This window comes from Labrus bergylta, chromosome 21 (assembly GCF_963930695.1).
Source record: "Labrus bergylta chromosome 21, fLabBer1.1, whole genome shotgun sequence".
NCBI classification, from domain to species: Eukaryota; Metazoa; Chordata; class Actinopteri; order Labriformes; family Labridae; genus Labrus; species Labrus bergylta.
In genome coordinates, this window is record NC_089215.1 from 12541771 (window position 1) to 12562030 (window position 20260).

The following is a 20260-nucleotide window of genomic DNA, read 5'->3' on the forward strand; positions in this document are numbered from 1 at the left end:
TTCCAACAGTGCAAGTGTGAAACCACCATCAAGGACAACTTACTTCTTCGTTGTACTGTCCCAGTCGTATTTGCTCTGTGTTTTTGTTGTTTTTTCCTTGTCAAAGCAACTTTGAGTATCTAGAAAAGAGCTATATAAAACCAATTTATTATTATTATTATTATTAATAACTAAAGCCAGATGGTTTACCCCTTGGAAATATTGAATCATTTTCCTTGTAGGAATCTGTTTCCCTAGGTTAATCCAGGCATGCATTAATTGCAAGTCAACTCCAGACATTCGTTGATATAAAATATTTATTAAACAATGCATTTAAATATTGAGGAATTGATACTATAAAAAGAAATATGGTGAAGCATTTCACGCAGCATTCAAACATCCACATTGTGTGTGTGTTTACAGAGAATAAATCCACGTTCCAAGTACCAGTCAGTCCGAACATATAAACAGAGATATTTGGTTGTAAATGCATTTGAAGAACCGTACTCCTCTTTAGTCCATATCTATGTTTTCTCCTCTCGTCCCTATCTGCCGAATCCCTGTGGGCTGTCTGCCTCCTTTGACACGTCTTTTCCTTTTATCTTGTTGATGTGGTACAATGTGTTGGCCAGGTTATGAAGCTGGCACGTCCCAAGTTGGCAGCCATGCTGAGGTGCGCGCCGTGGACGCAACTTCAGTGCCATGCTGTTAATAAAAAAAGAAGTTGAAAGAGGGCGAACAAATATTAGATTAATTAAAATACAAATATGAGCGTTATATTATACACTAGGGCTTGAGTTTTATATCAATTTGCTAATGTATTTGCTCTTTCGTACCTGCGTTTCAGTGCATCCAGGTCCAGATGTTTGTCCTCTGCATGAAATGGGATGATCTTCAGTGCCTGAGCATGGTGCTCCTTTGTGTCCTCTGAGCTTTCAGCAGCTGAAGCCTGTACAGTGTCCTCTGGGAAGACAACGTCTTCGTCTGACCTGTGAGTAAAAAAAAAAAGAAGGTCCTTTTTGTTTACATTTTTTAAAGATAATCTAACACAAAGTCCAGTTCATCCTGAAACCAGTCTGCAGCAGAATCTTCAAATCCTTTTGGAGGTTCATTTTGAATAGAAACCAACACAAGGAAAATAAATCAAACATAAACGCTGATAAACTTCTTTGTGTGTTTTTTTGTAAGTAAGCACTTGTGAATTTGATGCCTTCAAATTCTATTGGTGTCTTAGTCAGCATCCTCTCTTGTAAACTCCTTTTACTGCTACCTTGTGTCTGAAATGTCTTGATATTTTAGGTGATACTTCAATATGGTATAATGAGTATTTTACCTTCATTATTAGCAGTGTATTTACTGATGTTCTTACTGACCTGTGAAGGGGTCTAAGAGGTGAGGCAGAAGTCAAAGGGACAATCAGCAGCAGCAGAACAGCTATCTCCATACCGCACAGGCCTGTGGGAGAAAACACCATTAGTGATGCTGAGAAAAACACACCGTCCTGACCAGAATAATTCCCCCTAGATCGTCTGACAAAGTCAATATTTAACCTCAATAACTCAGACAACAAACCTGTGACAAGAAAGGCCATTAAAGATGATAGTTATTGGTTAGACATGTGTTCAAAACATCATAAACATGAATCCAGGATGTAACTTACCACCAAAAGAAACCCAAGATCTGCTGTGGCTTTTTTTAATTTTTTTAATGGAACCGTTCAAAGTCTCTTGTTGATTGTTGGATGCTCAAGTCTGACATCCCTCTGTACCTCTGGTCCTTTATAGTGATGGCACAGTGAAGGGGTGTGTCTTTAACGCAGTCATAGTGGCAAACCAACTCCCACACTAATAAATCATCAGTCACTGTGGCAGTTTTGTTTTTCTTTATTTACAGGCGCTATGATTCCAAAATAAACATAATATATCAGTCCTTAGCAAAACATTAAACATAAACTCAATGTGACCTTGTACCCTTTGCCATGTTTACATTGATTTTTATGTTCACTCTTTGCTCGACATCCCCCCCCCCCCCCCCCCCCCCCTCATCCACATCCTCCTCCATCCCTCAGCTCTCTCGCTCAACTCGCTGCTGAGCAATTGTTCCAGAAATCATTCTTTCATCCTTATCACCTGCAGGAAGCTCGCGGAGCCCAAAATAACCTGATTTTCCTTCAGGCTTTTCTTTATCGCCTCATTTTTCCTGTGCCTTTTTCCCTTGAGTCACTTTGGCCATCACTGTGTTTATTCCTCAAAATGCCCTTCACTCAGCCCCCTGTTCACATACAGTGTTTGAAAAAGACCTCAAGATAGTCAATCTAATTAAGATGACCTTATTGAAGCAGTCAAGATTGGTTCCTGCTTGTGTTAGCCATGCAAAAAAAAAAAAATCTTAAGCTTTGAGACTTGGCCAAATACAGACACCTCTAGGAAATAATCTCAGAGTTCTTCATCTTTTAATAACACAGTAAGTCCTCAGGGAGTTAGTGATACATTTAATGTTTTCCAACCTTCGCACTAAATTTCTCCCAGCCTCTCTCCTTCTCTCTGAATCACAACTTCCCCCTCTGGAGTCCATTGTGTGGCCTTCCTGTGACCATCTGGGCAGGTTGTGTTTGTCAGAGCAGTGCACTGAGTCATGACAGGCGCGCGTGCACTGGAGAGGGCAAGCCGTTGAATGAGAATGCAATCCTGTGCTTTCTCACAAGCATAATAGTCGATTGCATCAAATGTTTGATGAGTAATTTCCTCGAGAAGTGCTACAACCTGCACGACAGCAAAGATTATGTGCTGAATGAAAAAAGGCAGTCTCTCGTAAAACCGTGACCTGTTTTCGTCATAACTACACGAGGAAGCAAGCTTTACAAAAATAAAAAAATAATGGATTAGGCAATATAAAGCAGATTATTCTCACCTATATTGATAAGAAATGCATGCTCAAGCTGTGTAGGAAAACAACATTTTGGCAATGCCTGGTTCCAGGTCCTGCTACCATGAGCTGCTACGTTTATTTAGTGATAGTAAACTGCATACACGTGGGTTTTAAAGGGATGTTTTTCACCGTTCTTGTCATTTTACACCCTTAATAATTTCTATGATACACAAGAAACTGAGAAAACAATAAGCAGGATAACGGGTCATGTCATCTTTCATTGCAGTATTACAGGGATGTTGCAATGGGAAACATGTTGGAAGGTATTCTCCATATGGAGAGTAGGTCGAATAATGAAGAGAAATCTATATTGCTGTTTCTCCCACCTTAGCATTTATAAGCACGAAACCATTCAAACATGCTTTCACTTCATTTTTTTAAATTTGTAAGCAGATCAACGTTTTGTGTGAGGAATGCGATTGTTTTCATCTCATTACTGCACCGTTATGTGCGTCCTAACTGTTTAGATGTTTTTCTATTTCATTGGATCTAATTTGAATACGTTCATATTATTATTTCTTAATTGATTTCAACTCATTTTTTAAGGCGGTTTATTGCTCATAGTAAGTGTCCTGCAGGTAATAACATTGTAAATAGATACTGAGGTATGCCTGGCCTTTACAACAACAGCAACACATGTTGATGCTTTGATACGACCGCATCAGAAATGACAATATAGCATAGTGTACTTGTAGTTTCTTATAAAACACCCTGAACACATCATCCTGACTGTTTTTCTTTTTTTCCTTTTTTATGTGGTTGTTGTTAAAGCGACACACGGTTTAGGCTGGAGGGCAAGAAAAGAAAATGCACCCAAACCTTGAGCAACTCCTTATATCTTTGTCTGTTCATGATGACTAAAGACAAACAGGTATAATGTGAAAACAATACACACACTGACATTAAAATAAAAGATAACAGAAATATCTTAATTACAAATGTACAACTGGGTAATTCAATACCTCGACACAGAAAGTAAACAAAAGATAAAATACCCTCACTATCATAGGCAAATATCTCACTGGTGTAAAAAAAAAAATGTACTTAAAAAAAATACAAAAAGGTGAAGAGGTTTAAAACTGCTTCTTTAAAAGTGGACTGACCCTTAAAAGCTGACAGAGATCAGTTGAGTTTAGGCTACATGTTTTATGGCATGTCTCAGGTATTACCACAATCATGATGTCAGTGTGTGTCAGCATGATTAAAGCAGTCTGTCCTGAATTCAACACGTCAGGGACAACACTTGTTTTCTTCCACTACTTTTAAAGGTCACTTTGGGTCGTTTGTCTGACTTGTTGATGTCCTCCTTCTCAAGTGGCTTAATTTATCTTGGAGGAATACAGGTTCACTTCCATGAGAATACTTGTCTCCCACTATCCCTGACGTAACATGCATCCTGTTGTTGTAAGCCTCCGACCACCAGCCGGCCACTCCAACACTCCCGGCCGTGTTTCCTCTGCCCACTGGGCACAAGAGTGAGCATCCTGCCAGGAAAGACTGCCATTCACTCGCACTTCATCTTCTCACACATTACGTCTCTAAGGGCACTCAAGACACTTTGCAACAAGTGTGTAAACTCCGGCCTTATCTTCACAGTATAACGTGTACGACAGGTTAGCTAAATTTAAAACAAAGACATCCGACTTAGTAGAATAAAGTCAGATCAAAACATTTGCTGCCTTCCCTTTATATGCACTTTGGGTTCTGGCCAAGCTGATCTTATGAGTTTGGATCTTTTGTATTGTCTTTCAATGGAACCTTTATGATGTACACTCATTGTGTAAGATATAACCTCGAGAGACTTTTAATCGGATAAACTCAGCCATGAAATATCTCCATCTTGTGGGAGTGCTATCAAACAGAATTGTAATACAGATTGCGCAACATGTAGTCTGCTGTACTCGTGCATTTACATGACATCTGAAGCTGTAAAAAATCAGCTAATGGGGAAAAACAGAGTTGTGCCATCTTAGGTGAATCTGCAGACACATTTTTCTGCTGAGGTTTTTGAATCCACTTTTGCCGTCAAACGCTCCGCTGTGGTTATGCAACAGCCTGAGATGCGTGATTAAAACTAAAATCTTAATGGTGAGTGCGTCGCTCGGTCATTCTCAAGCCATTAAGAGATTTGAAGTGAAAGACTGCGTTGGATTGGAACGGAGAGAGAGACAATGAGAGAGATGAGAGAGATGTGCCACACAAGTCTAGAAAACCTGTAGGTTAAAGGGTCAACACAGAGATATAAGCTTTGAGTCCATTAGTGGATTATAACCATAACCACTCCATGAGTCCTGCACCTCTCTAGGATTAAATAGAGAGAGAGAGAGAGAGAGAGTGAAACAAAGAGGGAGAGCAAAAGAGAGATATGCTGAGCGCATGAAGGTGACTGGAAAGCAAGTGAATTCATCAAATTTAAAGGGAGAATATAGTTAACTGTGCAAACTTGGACTGGAAACACTGGCAGACGAGCTCATCTGAAGCACTCTGGTGTGGGAGATCTAAAGTACTTTTGGTAGACTTAAAATATATCATCTGGCTGATAAAATCCCAGCACAAGGTAAGTCTAGACAAATATATTTAGTGATCTGTCTGTCGTCTTTTTTATGTGAGTGTGTTTTTTTTTAAATATTTATATTTGTCTGTGTGTGTGAATAAAATGTTCTCGTTGATAATTGTGTAAAACGTGTAAGGAAGCATTTATCACTCGTGATGAACGTTAGGATAAAGAGGCAACATTTGTGTTTTATTGAAAATCTCTGATTCTAATGTGACATATTTACTATATTTCCATAAACTCAAAGCATACTATATATAATGTGTATGTTTTGACATTATGTATTGAATCATGCCTATTTTCTGTCACCCCCATTATTGTTGTGTAACTTTAATTTTGTTATGGCCTCATATTGTGTGTGTGTGTGTGTGTGCTAATGTGTGTGTGCGTGTGCAGTAAACATGGTGGTGGACCTTGAGGGGATTATCCGCTGCATCAAGCAGGGGGATGAGAACGGTGTTCAGTCACAGCTGCAGGAGTTCAACAAAGAGGTAACGCAGTGTAGAAGCTGGCACACACTGGAGTTAGGCTGCTGCTGTGACACTTTCAGCCCCTCACTTTGTGTCCCTCTCTCCCCTGCAGTACGCACAGTGTTTCTTCTTTGATGCAGAGGAGAGGGAGCGAAGAAGAGTAAGTCGGTTGGTGTTGCGCTCATTCACGGAGAGAAAGTGAACTACCCTGTTAACCCTCTCCTCCGTGTTCTCTATCCCTGCTTACAGTCTGTCTGTGATTAGTATTTCTGCTGTGCAAGTTGCCCCTGATCCTCTCTCCCTGCATGCGCCGGCAGATTGGGCACAGACAAAGTGATTGACACATCGCAACATACAGTATGGTAATCTCTACAACACAGAGAGCTCTGTTGTCTGCAGTCACTGTGCAGCAGCTCTCTGGCCATATTCACACTACCAAGCAGTAGGTCAGTAGTAAGTAAGCAGTAGTCTCAACTTGTGTTTTTAGTCTACAACACAGTTCAAAAATCCAAAACATAACATAAACATTAAAACAAGTTACAGGTAATCTGAAGGACTCCTAAAAGAGCAGTTTACAGTGAGCCAAATGCTGCAAGTACTGTGCATCCTGTTGTATGAAAACAATGAAATAGTATGTTGTTTTTCTATAGAGATAGACGCCATACCTTTTTCATTATAGCTTTGTATACTGTAGTGACCAAAAAAGTTAATTCTGATTAAGAACCTTATAAAGCTCATTTCAGGAGCACTAGTGGTAGCCTAGTGTTTATGTCACGCACCCCACGTACAGAGGCTATAGTCTTTGCCGCAGCAGCAGCAGCAGTCATGGGTTTGAATCCGGCCTTGGCTCTTTGCTGCATGTACATGGTAAATGGACTAGAGCTTATATAGTGCTATTCTAACTACTTAGAGTGCTTTTATGTCACACCCACCCATTCACACACTGATGGCAGAGGCTGTTACGTAAAGTGTCCATCAGTATTAACTAATCCGTTCATACACATTTATGCACCGCTGACAAAGTGGCAGTAGCAACTTGGGGTTAAGTGCCTTCACATCGGACATCCCCCCCTCCCCCCCCCACTGTCATTTCCTGTCTAAATTCAGATAAAGTCATATCTCATTAAAAAAGGCTAAAATGCCCCCCCCCTGCTCATTTTAATGAAATATATTTCTCCCTTCATGTCTGCCTCCCTAATGAGAGTTACATTTTAACTTTTTAATGTTTTTTTTCTAGAATTTCCTTTCATTTTCATTCGAATGCACCTTCTCGTTACTTTACCTGAATTTTTATTCTGTCCTGTTTCTAGATAGCAGCGAGGTCAAAACTTTATGCCAGCAGAATTTCCACAAGCTAGACACTTTTGTACAAATACATTTTTTCTTTCTCTTCTGTTGCGCTGCTCAACGAAATCTTACCTTCCACCTCCAACAGAAAAGAAAACTAGAAGAGGTATGGTGCCCGCGACAGTTCAGAAATAATGTTTATATTTTGTTTCTGATTTCACAAGAGAGGATCAAAAGTAATTCAGAAACTGCAATCTAGTATAAAACTTTGACTTTACTTCTTCTCCTCTCTCCTGTTCCAGTTCAGGAAGAACAAAGTGAGGGAGTACACTGATTCTGACTCGGACTGTGACGAGTATGACCAGGAGAATCGAGACCTTATCCTCAGACAGGTACCTGACACTATCATGCTCTGCTTGCCCAGAGGTTGTTTTAAAAGGAATGTCATAAAACTTCAATTCTTTTTTTTCTGTCCCTATCCTCAGAATTTAGCTGTTGTCCTTGTGAGGTTCATCAGTACAGGAGTTAAATGTCACGTGTTGAGATTATGTCTGCGCTCCCTGAGGATCCTCTCCAGAGACAAGAAGGTCCTCGGCCCCCTGGTCACCGACAGCGCTCTCATCACTCTGGCCAGAGTAGCCGGCCTGACTACAGGTGATGCATGTGATGAAGGCGGGGACCCTGACTCGGATTTCTATGACAACATCATCGCTTCTGTCTCTGAGGCCAGAGTTCTGCAGAGTTGCTCTGTAGAGGACGGAGATAATGTTGAAGCCAGTGACCAAAACGAAGAGTGCTCGGCCTTCGATGAGGACGCCAAGAGTGACATAAGCATCGCCAACAGCGGTGACCTGGACAGCATCAGCTGGTGCGGGAGCCACAGGCCCAGCATCAACGAAATGCACCGAGCCGGAGACCACCACAAGGTGCTGGAGCGTGGGAGGAGGGACCGCAGGGAGAGCCAGATGGATGGGGAGGGAGAAGAGGAGGAAGGGCAGTTGGGAGAGGATTTGCAGAGAAAGGAGGCCATGAAGGTGTTGTGTAATGTGGTATACAACAGTACCTGGGCACAGGAGCGGTTCAGTGCTCTCAGGTGGGATAACTGGCAGAAACATGCACATACAACAAAGCATATAACAATCAAACGTAGACATGCATTGGTCACCAGGATATTTAGGCTCTAGGATAAGTCAAAGGACAGATTGTGTAAATGAATCCAAGTTGGAAAAGCATTCACATTCCACCTATTCATTTTTGGTGTCGATCCTTTGAATCTGGCAAATTGTTCTGCTTGAATTTAACAACCAGCTTTGATTTAAAGCAACAACCACCTGTCTGTTAACAGACGGTTCCACAAAACTAACCAAATGTTTTCCTGAATCAGGCTCTTGTGTGGCCTCACAGAGCGCCTGTCCTCCAGTAGGAGCTCCTCATCTCCGTCCAGTGGTCAGTTTTATGAACTACGCCTCATGTTTCTCATGACGGCACTTCGGCCAGAGCTCAGGACTCAGCTTCAACAGGTCACATATGCTCACTTACCCTAAATAAACATGTGAAATAGTTAATTACATAGAATAATGTAATAGTAATAATAATAATAGTTCATATATGATGTAAATGATTCTGATAAGCTGTATCTCGTGTTGATCTTGAAAATAATTATTGACCAAGATTCATGCTGCACACGTGAGTTCTGGTTTCATTCCTGCACTTAAAATTGTTCTGTTGCTCTAACAGGAGTGCGGCGTGTCCATCCTCACTGCAGCCATGGAGAGCAGCCTGGAGGTTCAGTGGAAGGACCAGTATGAGTGTGTGTCGAGCCCAGCAGAAGCTGCAGCACCCATCTCACTTGAAGCCTCTCAGCGTGTCATAGAGATCCTAAAAATCCTCTTCAACATCACCTACAGCATGCACAGGCAGGAGCCAAATGAGGTTAGTGAGTATATGATCATTAATGAAGCTGACAGCTTTCAGGTGGGATGTTTTGAGGAGATACACAAATAAACTTTTCTCTTTATTTTCATGATTTGATCGGATGAGTACAGTAGAGCCCTGGAGGTTACATGGGTGGGTTTTTTTTTTTATCTCGCACGTACGACTTACTATCTCGCGCGTGTGACTTATAATTCATGTCACTGATGTGGTTCCCCTCAGTCGTTGATGATACGTAGATGATGAAAAGAATCGCCGTTGACACTGACTTGCTTTCAAAAAGGATTATTTATTAACAAGAAAGCATCAGTAGACACGTCTGCCTAGGAGAGTCATGAAGCCAATAATGATCTCTGTCGAACACACAGAAACGCTGGTATATATGGACACACCCCACAGGAGAACAACATGGACATCTGTTTTTCAGGACAACCCCTCTCCATACAGCTGTGGGGGTTTCTGTCTCAGATGTATGTAGTATGTCATAAACTCAAAGGACAACACAGGTCCCAGATACAATCACTTGTCCAGACGTGGTCTCCACACCCTTAAGGAGTTCACCGATGTCTCAGGAATTTCAGATATTTCAGACACTTCATCACCTCCCGGGCTGCGTAGATGAGCCCAGTTTAGTACTCGAAGACTGTATGGCTGCATCCTGGCGCTCCCTCGTCTGTGAGCTCTCGTCTGTGAGCTCTCGTCTGTGAGCTCTCGCCTGGATGCCTGAAGCACTCTAATCTCTAATTTTCAACATAAAGCCATAAAGCTCCAGAAATCAAAATATCTGTAGTGTTGTGATATATTACATACTTAGTAGGTGTTTATATACGACGGAGGATTAGGGCCATGTTACATTTTTTTTTTTAATTTCGAGATTAAACTCGTAAATTTACGAGAATAAAGTCGCAAATTTATGACTTTAATCTCGAAATAAAAAATTAACGTGGCCCTAATCCTCTGTCGTATTTATACATTCAAGGCTAAATAAAAAATAAGCATTTTCGCCATTCTATATGTATATGTGCTTTTTGAGTTATATATAAACACACAGCTCAATCAGCAGCATCGGTTCAGCTGTTGAAAAAAAAACGTCACTCTAAAACTCTCCCCTGTGCGTGACTCATTTGGTCTTTTCATTCATGTTACAATTCACTAAACAGACGCTTTTATCCAAAGTGACGTACATCAGAGAGTAAGTACAACACTAATCCATTCATACACCGCCACTGAAGCAGCGGGAGCAATGCAGGGTTGAGTGTCTTGCCCAAGGACACATTGGACATGCTGCTCAGCTGGGGATTGAACCTTCCTATTGAGAGGCGACGACTCTACCAACTGAGCCACAGCCACCCATTCATGAATTCATTTGGGCTTCTTGTAAACCTCGGGCGCGTGACTCCATCTTCTTCACTGTCTTCTACACGCTTATCATCTTTTGACGCGGTGGTAATGTTTGAATTAATCATACTGTAAATATTAATTTAATTAATTAAATACATTTCTGGAGGAGCGGGGAGCCAGAGCGCATGAGACGAGAGCACACAGACGAGAGAGCGCCAGGATGCAGCCATACCCGACTCGTTTAGTCTGCAGTGTATAGAGGGACAAATGAGCTGAGCTGTGCCTCTTCTCCTTCAGGAAGATGCAGCTCTTTACCGACACCTGGTGGCGATCCTGCGTCTTTGCCTGACGAGGAAGTGCACGCTTTCAGATGACACAGACGAACTGCAGGGGTGAGCATGAACCTCAGTGAGGATGGTGAGAAAGAAAAGCTCACTGACAATCATAAGTTCAAATGAGCTGAAAGGGCAGTAGGAGGTGTGAACAAGGATGATAGAAATACTCCATGGATTAATATAAATAATCCTGACTGATATTGCAATAAAAGCACATTTCATTTGGTTAAATTAAATCAAATTAGAAGCTTTTAGGGTCAGTATTAATCTACATATAAAATATGTTTGAATAAGTATGTGCTGGTTACTTACTCTACCTTTTATCTAAAGAACTTTTAATTCCTATCACAGTTTTATTAGCAGTATAACACTAGTACATCAGGCAGGCTTGTTCTGTTGAGATATTTAAAGCTAAGCTAAAGACTGTAGTGTATGAGTTATGATTTCTCTGTATGTTTTTCTGAGAGTCTGAGTGTGTTTTTAATTGTTTTTAGTTTCTGAAATGTTTTTAAACTGTATTTTGTATTAACTTTCGTCCATCACTTTGACTGAAAGCGCTATATAAATAAAAGTATGATATTGTGTGCTTCATTATAGGACACTTATTGTACGTTTGTGGTGGATGAGTTTACAATAATCCATCACGCCAAACCGAATCACATTCTTCACCTCTCTGCTGCTCTTTTAAAAAAAAAAAAAAAAAAAAAAAACAACATTCATCCCTGATCTGTAATCATGTCTCAGTCACACAGTCAACCTGCTGTCAGCGCTGCCTCTGCAGTGTCTTGATGTGCTGCTGGTGGCTCCTGTGCAGGGAGACTCCCAGCCGAGTCAGGGCGTCAACATGGACTGTGTCCACATCCTCCTGCTGTTCATGGAGCGGCGCCTCGAGTCGGTGAGGGAGAATGCAATGTGCAGAGAGAATGACCAATATTCTTTAAAAAAAATAAAAAATAAAAATAACCTGAGGAAGTATTTTTTCCAGGGTGACAAGATCAAAGAAAAACTGACTCCGGTCCTCAACCTGCTGACAGAGAGCTGCAGGGCCCACAGAGAAACACGCCATTACGTCAGGAAACATGTAATAACCCCCCCAAAATAGGAAAGATCTGAGAAAGCTCATGTTAAATCTTAACCTTTACTGGGTTATATCAACTTTTTTTTTTTTTTTTTTTAAATCACTGAAATGAAAATGATTGCATTGTTTAGATCCTGCCCCCTCTGAGAGACGTGTCACACCGGCCAGAGGAAGGCTCCACAGTGAAAAATCGTCTGATCCGTCTCATGACTCATCTGGACACAGACCTCAAACACTGCGCAGCTGACCTCATATTTGTCCTCTGCAAGGAAAATGGTAACAATGATCCCTTCCATGAATTAACAGGGATGAATTAAATTAGAGTTTTCAGTCATAGAAATACAAGTCTATAAAGCTAAATGATCATATTGCATTGTTGTTTACAAGCTCTGTCTCCAACGACCATCCCCCTCACTTCTTCTTCCAGTTAGACGTTTTGTCAAGTACACAGGCTACGGTAATGCAGCAGGCCTGCTGGCCACCAGGGGTTTGCTGGGCGGCCAGACATCCAGGACCCTAAGCTCTGACACCCAGTACTCGAGCGACTCGGACTCGGACACAGAGGAGTACCGGCAGGTCAAAGATCGCGTCAACCCGGTGACGGGGCGAGTGGAGGCAGTGCAGCCGGACCCCATGGAGGGCATGACGGAGGATGAGAAAGAGGAGGAGGCCAAGAGGCTGATCATGCTCTTCAACAAGCTTTCCAGGTCAGTGATAACACGAACAATAGCCTCATTAAGACCTTTTACGTCAGGTTTTTGAGAAAGTGTGGAAGGCTGTGGTTCCAGCTACGCTCACAGAAACATGTATAAAAATACATTTTATTAATCTAATTAATTAATTCATTTAATTAATTAATTCATTAGTTAATTAATTCATTCAGGGCATATATCTTCAAACTGAAACCAAAAAAAGAAAGCCTAGTCAAACAGCCTCCTTACCTAAACAGTGTACTGTTTAGTCTTCAAGAGCACTTGGCTTTAACCTCGAGTCGACCACCCTGTCGCTGTGAACAGAGGTATTCTTTCTTAGTTACTCATTGGAAACAAATGGGTTTCTGTTGACTTCAAGCTTTGACAAGAAAGTTCAATAACTTAAGTTTCCCCTCAAAACCCTTTTTCTCCACACATGGTTCCCGGTTTTAATAAGGCAGGTCGGAGAAAGAAGCTTCACTATTTGTATTCTTGGATATTATAATGTTAAAGCAACATTTCAAGTAATACGATAGAAGTACTTTTTTTTCCCCAGCAGATGTGTCAGATATATTCATCAATAGTGTTTTCTGATTAAAGATGTCTTTTACACCAGTTAGCCTGATAGAAATACATATCTCTGAAGGTGGCCTATTAGTTTTTCCCTTAAACATTTGGAGAGACGACGCATGTGGATTCAGGTGACGTGAAAAAACGAATAAGAAAAACACCCTCCTCACTAAATGTCCAGTAAGCCTATAGGGAAGAACCAGATAGATTCAAAAGTACAATTAGCACATCTTAAATAGCCTACTGCTGAATAAATTGTTCTTTTTGTCCCGCAGAGACAAGATAATTCAGCCAATGGGAGTGAACTCAGAGGGGAGGCTCATCCCAATGTCGGGGCTCAGGGAGAACTCCCTCATTGAAGAGGGGGAGTCCGGGTCAGAGAATGACGGAGGAGGAAAGGAAGGAGAGAAGAACTGAAACATGGCAAATAGTCAACTAATAGTAATTCTTTCTAAATATGCAAGCTTGCCCAAGCATTACAATATTTGTTTAAATGATTGGAAAAACATGACATCAAAGTGACATTGAACTCACTCAGATACAGCGAGCCATCATGAAACTAAATGAACTCAACAAAGGTTATAAAAAGTGATTCTTTATTTAAATTCACACTAGAAACACACGTCAGCAGAGCAATCACACCAGTTAAAATAAGAGAAGGTCCAATACATTTCACGGTGTAAATGTGATATTGTCCAATATTTTAATCATGTCTTAAAAATGTATTGTTTGTATTTTGACGTCTCTTCTCTAGCGCTGCTTTAGAGCTTATCTTGTACAGACTATTAGCCCAACGTAAACTAACACCTTAAACGACCTGGAATAAACATCTGCAAGGAAAATGTGAGTTTTGTAACTCCCTCACATTGTGCTCGGCTGGGTTTTTTTTCTTCATATTGTTCTGAAGCTTTCTCGTGAAACGAGGTCTAATCTGTGATTTTTGTTGAACGCTTAATTTTATGTGTTTTTCTGCGTTGACGGTTTTAGTTATAGTGACAGAAAATAAATCTCCATGCACGCACAGTATTTAAGATTTGATGAGGATCTTTTAGAACCATAACGTCTGCTTTTTGATCTGGTAAATATAAATATAAACACAAAGAGGCCACTTTCACTTTCCCAGCAGCATGATGACTTTAAACAGATATAAAGATGACTGACAGCCTTTGAGTGGCATTTCTCTGCAGTCTGAAGGGAAAACTGCTGTGTTATTTTGTACAAAAAAACAAGATTGCTCATTTTGGAACACACTTTCTGCAAGTGTTCCAGAAAGACTGAGTGAAGAGATACTTTTTACATCTTAGTTGAGTGACAGAGCTCTTCTATTCAGCTGCTTGTCTTTGCAGCAGTAAGCAGCATGGTATCTTAGCATCAATAATATAACTGATGGCAGCATTATCCTCTTAAACCACCTTTGATTGGTCCCCATTCTCATTTTATGAAGATAAATTGGAAGATAAATTATGTGTATAATTAGGACATAAAATGTGTAAACAATGACTTATTTCAGTGCAGCAGAGTGTGTCAGTACAGCTCCATCATCTCTTCTAGTGAGATCTGCAGGTCCACAGACTTCAGGGAGGAGGCGCCTCCTTCAACAGCCATGTTCTTTAGTAACTCGATTGAGGTCAGGACCACCTAAGAGAAGAAAAGCAGCAAGAAGTTAAATGGAATGACAAAACTATGAAAGCAAATCGGAGGTTAACAGCAACCATACAATTCAAAACAGCAGGAGCGATGAAACATATCAAGACTGGATTCTGCAACTTTTCATGTCAGCATCAACCACTGTTCTAAAACCTTGAACACCACAGGGGGATCAGGTGCCACTGCAGGTACTCAGGCGTTCTTCCCTCAGTGAAATGAATCAATGCTGTGCCCCCTGAAATTTGCAGCTGACAAAAGCTCCCTTGATGGGCAATTTCGGGCGTTTGATAATTCATGACATTTGGTCGAGGTACTGTTTGTGCAGCAGAAGAAAGAAAAACTGCCAGAGTGAAATACTGCTTATAGGTCTTTGGGGGCACACCACTGTCTGCGCATGTAAATAATTTAAAGGTTTTCTCACCTCTACTGTGATGAGTTTCTTCCCCCAAGGCCTGTCGCCTGGGTCAGGCCACTTCTCTCCAAGGCAGAAGAAGAGGGAGCAGGGAGGGGAGTCTCTTCCATCAATGAAGTTCAATATTCCTGCAGGGAAAGGATATCAATCACTACACTGAGCAAACAAGCCAACAGCACACATTTGCTATGGTAAGCTCAAACACGCCACATCATTTGTCCTTTCATCCCAACCTTGAATGAAGTCCCTGAACTGAAACAGCGGTTCAGGATGCATTTTAGAAATCTCCTGGATCTGTTTGCTCTTGTCGTACTTGGAGAGGCTCCAATAAGCTTTGATTTCTCCCCGTCGCTGGCTGTAAACCACCTGGCCTGACACCCCCACGTCCAAACCATCCCCCAGCTTGTCCAGGATGCGATGGGTCAGTTTGGCTTGGGTTTGATCCAACATTGCTCCCGGACTTGGCAGAGAGACCACAGAAAGGCCCGAGTCCTGATCCAAAACTGTCCCGCTGAGCTCAGGCCTGATGTGTGGACATTGAATACAAGAGATTTTAACTGGGACAGCAGTAAATAATTTCTCTGCACTAGTCAGGAGATGGTTGCTTAGTTTCAGCACAAAGCTAAACTATAAAGACAGAATTAAGAAAGCAAAAGACGTGTTAGTGAGCCTTAAGATAGTTTGTTTGTGGTTTTAGCTCTATTATGTGTATTTCATGAAGGCAGTGACTGTCATAATGTAATAAATATATATAAAGCTAATGCCAGAATGTGGCTTGCTTAGCACAAAGCTAAGCTACCAACACAAGTGAAAGTAAAGAGATGAAAAATTGTATTATGAAGCACTAGATAGGCAAAGCAGACGGAAAAGGCTAGGCTACCGCTTTGCCATGTGTCTACAATTGTCAATCTTTAACTCAACTACTTGATTTCAAGCTAACTTGGGAATAATGAACATTTGTCAGACACACTTTCTTGTGTTAGAGCTCTATTTGGATGTTACCTATAAACTAGGCGAAATCCAGCTTCATTCTCAACCATCTGCTCAGACACCTTCACCCCTCTGTAGTAGACTATTATCCTGAAATTAGTCTCTAGGGATGAAGAAAAAGGAAAGGCATATTAAAAAAAAAAAAAAAACTTATTTAAACAGTATTCCTTAAGAACATGCTATTATTCATACTATGAAGTATTGGTGGCCAGTTAATCACATTAAATATGAATAATTAAATCAATTGTGGAGTTTCTGAGATATATATATTTTGGCAGTTTCATCCATCAACCTACTTATACTGTTTCCATCATTGGTCTGGGTCATAGTCTGCAGGAACTGCTCCACAAGTTCCCCGTCACAGGCCCCGCCCGCAGCTCCCCCCATTGGATATACTGGTTGCTCAGGCAACCCAGTTTCCTTGACTGCACCCTCAAACGTTACTGGGTACTGCTGTTGCCCAGGAAACGCCTGTGCACCAATCACAGCCTGGCTCTGAAACTGCTGTTGCTCAGGAGGAGGCTCGAAGCCTGCGATGCCCTCTGTGGAAAAGTTGGGCAAAGTGTTAGTGGGAAAGTAGCTTCTTGCTTTCTGCTCATTCTGCAGCAAAGAGAATAAATGAAGAGGCGAGGCTGGTGAGCCTACCTGTTTCAGGGCAAATGTTCAGTCCCTTTAGACACTCCTGGAGAACATCCTGGTGCACAGTGGATTCTACTGGCAAATTTTAGATCGGCATTTTACAGAAAGTGATTCTAAATTCCTGGATATGAATTTATGATCTGACAAATTTCTTACCAGAAAGCCCAGTTTCTTGTTGATGAAAGAGAAAGCCATCAAGACATGGGACAACCTGGCTCTAAAATATAAAAGAAACATATTTCAAAGAGTTAATAAGGAAGATTAAACTCGTTTATTTGAATGTTTCCGTGAAAGTGGCTTACTTCTTGTATAGGAAAGCCACAATTCTCAAACAAATCCAGGTCATCTTGATCCTGGGATCCAGGAGATGAGTTGGCTGTGAGAGAGAAAACGAAGAGCTCAGTTACAATCTGCTGCTTCCCATCTTTCGATCATTTACTTTCTCCTAAGAAACACATCTTTACTCTGATAGTCCCCTTCACAAATGGTTTTAACAATCAAGTTCTCCATTTGCATTTCTGCTGGACATGTCAACCACAGAGACCTAAAGAATAGAGTAATGTGATCTCCAGGTGAGGAGCTGATCAGATATGTACAATATGTAGCATTCCAATTTTAAAACCAAACCCACATGCATAAAGCACGAAGTAGAGTCAAGGTGCATTTACTGTTTCACTGTATTATTTCTTTAATTTAAATCCCATTAACAGCACAATAACATGACAAACAGATAATGACTCCCACTGCTTGGAACTACTGTATAATGAACACAAGCAAGCTAAATCATTTTGCACAAGACCAAAGCAGTGTGTTTGGATTTAGCAAGTTTGAGCGCAATCTGTTTTGAATTTTTGTTGGGCCCTTTTTTTAATGCCAGGTGCCAGAGCATCGCCGCATATCAAATATGTTTCAATGCCATTTCATTTTTAGCCACGCATGACAGCAGGGAAACATACTTTTATTAACTTGCCTGTCATTTACAACAGGAAAAAAAAAAGGACCAAACGTCGATTGTCTATGGAAGCACTTGTAGATCCTCACCTCCGGATGACGCAGACTCTTCCGGCCAGCGAAACACTTTGTGTGGGTGCGCTGCGTCGTTTTTTTTGTCAGACACCAGTTTGAAGCCTTTGGCTCGGAGAGCGCTGCGGAAGTTCCTCTTCCACACTGAGGCGTCTCCCTGTGCCCGGCCGTTTCCACTCACCTCTGCCCAGGCCTGCACAAGAGGACACAGGTCAAAGAAAATCTTCAAAGAAAAGTATGTTGAATGTGCAGAACACATTGCATACAAGAGTTACAGGTCGTCAAATAAATGTATTCGGTTTGTCTCCTTCTGTATTGTACTGTGTGTGTGTATTATTTCATTAGTTATGGCATGTGCTCCATAATTACCTTAAAGATAAGAATGTCAGTGTTCGATGAGTCCTGTCTTAACGCATGTTTCCAGGGGATAGAGAACTCTGTGCGCTCCGGGTTCATCCATTGGACACCAGGAAACTGTTCGCTGTTAATCCTGGCCCGCAGCCACGGGATGAGCAGAGGTTTAGGAAGAGACATTTCTGCAGGAGCAAAAAAAAAAACAACCTAATGTAACCTAATCTAAATTAATTGTTTGGTGTCTTTTGATTATTAACAGTAAGCTTATTACTATATCAATAACAGACAATTCCTACATCTAGCCTACCTCTTTGTATGCAGGGTACCTAACTTGGAATTAATGTACAAGTTAAAAATAAAAAATAAAAATCACATATACACACAAAACTACAAAAGAAAAGAAAAGTTGAAGGATAAGGAGTAGGTCAATAACATGATAGAGACAAAAATTATTCAAATTCTAAACTTCTATGCTACCAACACACAGAAGGTCTGAAATGCAAGTGTAGTGGTTTCCATGTGTCCACGGTGAAACTACAGTTCTGCTCCGCTGTCACTCCTTTATATGACATCAACACACACACACACACACACACACACACACACACACACACACACACACACACAACAATACACTTCACTTCCTGTCTCTTGATCACATGGCTACGGAAGTCTTACAGAATCACAACAAACCTTCAAAATAAGGGAAGTAGGCTATTATAAAGTTGCAGAATAATATTCAACACAGCCATGTAGGCCTATGGTTTAAGTGTTTTTTTTTTTAGTTAGACTTCTGGGAGCATTACAGTGTTGTGTCGGCTCTCAGCCTTTTTCCAACACATATTTCAGAAATGAACCAAGAGGGCCCCCTTATGGGCCAAACAGAACACTACCAAACCAGCCTATAATCAATGAAGGTGAAGGGATGACCCTCCCTGCACTGTCTCTAATTCGCAAGTAGACACTAACTAAATATGCAAGTATTACATGTCAGAGGTCACAGGGGCCGCTAGACGGGCCACTTCAAAAACAACTGGGTGAAAAGGTGAAGAGTAGGCTATACTACTTCTTTAGGCACAACGACACCACTTGGCCTTTTGCATACATGTTGACGGGTTCAAATGTTGCCAAGTAGTAACTTTACAACAGTTGACGAGATATAAACTCGCGTGGATTGTGTCTGTAACTAAAATAAATGACTCTTACTTGATTGTCGATCTCACAACCGCTGCAGCGTGTGTTGCGTTCACTTACAGTCGACTGACGAGGTCCACGGTTATTAACACGAGTAGTAAAGCTGTAATAACAAACTCTCTGACAATCTGTCACTCTCTCCCAGCTGTAGAGCCTTAAGTAGTCCCGTTGCCGGTAAACCCTGGCGGTGTGGTTTTCTTGGGAAACTCCGAGTCTCGGTTTCGTTTTCCTGATGTGACGTCAGCGCCCGTGTCACAGCGGCAGCGCCCGATAGGTGGAGTCACACCTCACATCTTTGACAGAGCCCTCATTTAAACAGCGTTTACCAAAACCCCGAAATCAACCACAGATCAAATGTTTAAGATAATAAAATATACGTTAAAGCGTTAAAAAAATCTAGATAAATAGATAGATAATAGAAGTAGATAAATGCACAATCACAAATTAATAGCCTATACGTGAAATGTTATATCATAATGGGGTATTTGGATACAACAGAATTTCATGAAAAACTGTTGACATCAAACATTTTGAAGATTTTCAGGAAAAATGTTGACTTCAAAAATCTCTATAATTTTCGACTTCAAAAATGTCAAAACTTTAATGAAAATAGGGCCCCAGGCCAGTAGGCCCCCCAGTCCTGACAGATTTAAACCCAAAGAAGTGGCTCTAAGCTGGCCCCATCTGACAGCACTCACTCTTGTTGTACTGTCAGATGGGGCCTGGATGAACGTGAGGGCTCCAAGACTATGGAACGACGTGCCCGAGGAGATCAGGTTGGCAGAATCAGTCATCTCCTTTAAGTCCCTTCTTAAGACACACTTTTTCCTGCGAG

General features: G+C 41.2%; 2 protein-coding genes across 4 annotated transcripts; one reads left to right on the forward strand and one right to left on the reverse strand.

Moving 5' to 3' along the window:
• The first annotated feature begins 5181 nt into the window (after positions 1 to 5181).
• Positions 5182 to 14008, forward strand: si:dkey-94f20.4 (synembryn-A). Its single transcript, XM_020640608.3, has 14 exons — positions 5182 to 5464; positions 5858 to 5952; positions 6044 to 6091; positions 7367 to 7384; positions 7521 to 7610; positions 7704 to 8311; positions 8603 to 8738; positions 8956 to 9150; positions 10789 to 10883; positions 11571 to 11721; positions 11812 to 11907; positions 12036 to 12180; positions 12332 to 12611; positions 13442 to 14008. Exons 2-14 carry the CDS (start codon positions 5863 to 5865, stop codon positions 13581 to 13583), a joined length of 2094 nt encoding a protein of 697 aa, XP_020496264.2. The 5' UTR covers positions 5182 to 5464; positions 5858 to 5862; the 3' UTR covers positions 13584 to 14008.
• On the reverse strand, positions 13746 to 19663 carry irf3 (interferon regulatory factor 3). 3 transcript variants are annotated; one of them, XM_065949892.1, is made up of 11 exons: positions 19438 to 19663; positions 18247 to 18413; positions 17896 to 18070; positions 17157 to 17230; positions 17011 to 17071; positions 16861 to 16926; positions 16512 to 16757; positions 16228 to 16318; positions 15459 to 15748; positions 15235 to 15353; positions 13746 to 14804 (listed from the first exon to the last, which is right to left on the reverse strand). In XM_065949892.1, the coding sequence occupies exons 2-11, from the start codon at positions 18409 to 18411 to the stop codon at positions 14691 to 14693; spliced, it is 1401 nt and encodes a 466-aa protein (XP_065805964.1). In that variant the 5' UTR covers positions 18412 to 18413; positions 19438 to 19663; the 3' UTR covers positions 13746 to 14690. The 3 variants fall into 3 exon arrangements, with proteins under 3 accessions (XP_065805964.1, XP_065805962.1, XP_065805963.1); XM_065949890.1 differs by having other exon boundaries at positions 16861 to 16929; XM_065949891.1 differs by lacking the exon at positions 19438 to 19663 and adding an exon at positions 18539 to 19405 and having other exon boundaries at positions 16861 to 16929.
• Between the last annotated feature and the right edge of the window lie 597 nt (positions 19664 to 20260).

Excerpts from the sequence above, each read along its gene's own strand:
- irf3 (XM_065949890.1), bottom strand. The coding sequence starts at position 18,411 with ATGTCTCTTCCTAAACCTCTGCTCATCCCGTGGCTGCGGGCCAGGATT. Across the intron at positions 15,749-16,227 it reads GGATTTCGCCTAGTTTATAG|GCCTGAGCTCAGCGGGACAG; the intron begins GTAACATCCAAA and ends TCCACACATCAG. Across the intron at positions 15,354-15,458 it reads GTTCAGGGACTTCATTCAAG|GAATATTGAACTTCATTGAT; the intron begins GTTGGGATGAAA and ends CTTTCCCTGCAG.
- si:dkey-94f20.4 (XM_020640608.3), top strand. The coding sequence starts at position 5,863 with ATGGTGGTGGACCTTGAGGGGATTATCCGCTGCATCAAGCAGGGGGAT. Across the intron at positions 10,884-11,570 it reads GACACAGACGAACTGCAGGG|TCACACAGTCAACCTGCTGT; the intron begins GTGAGCATGAAC and ends ATCATGTCTCAG. Across the intron at positions 11,908-12,035 it reads GCCATTACGTCAGGAAACAT|ATCCTGCCCCCTCTGAGAGA; the intron begins GTAATAACCCCC and ends TGCATTGTTTAG.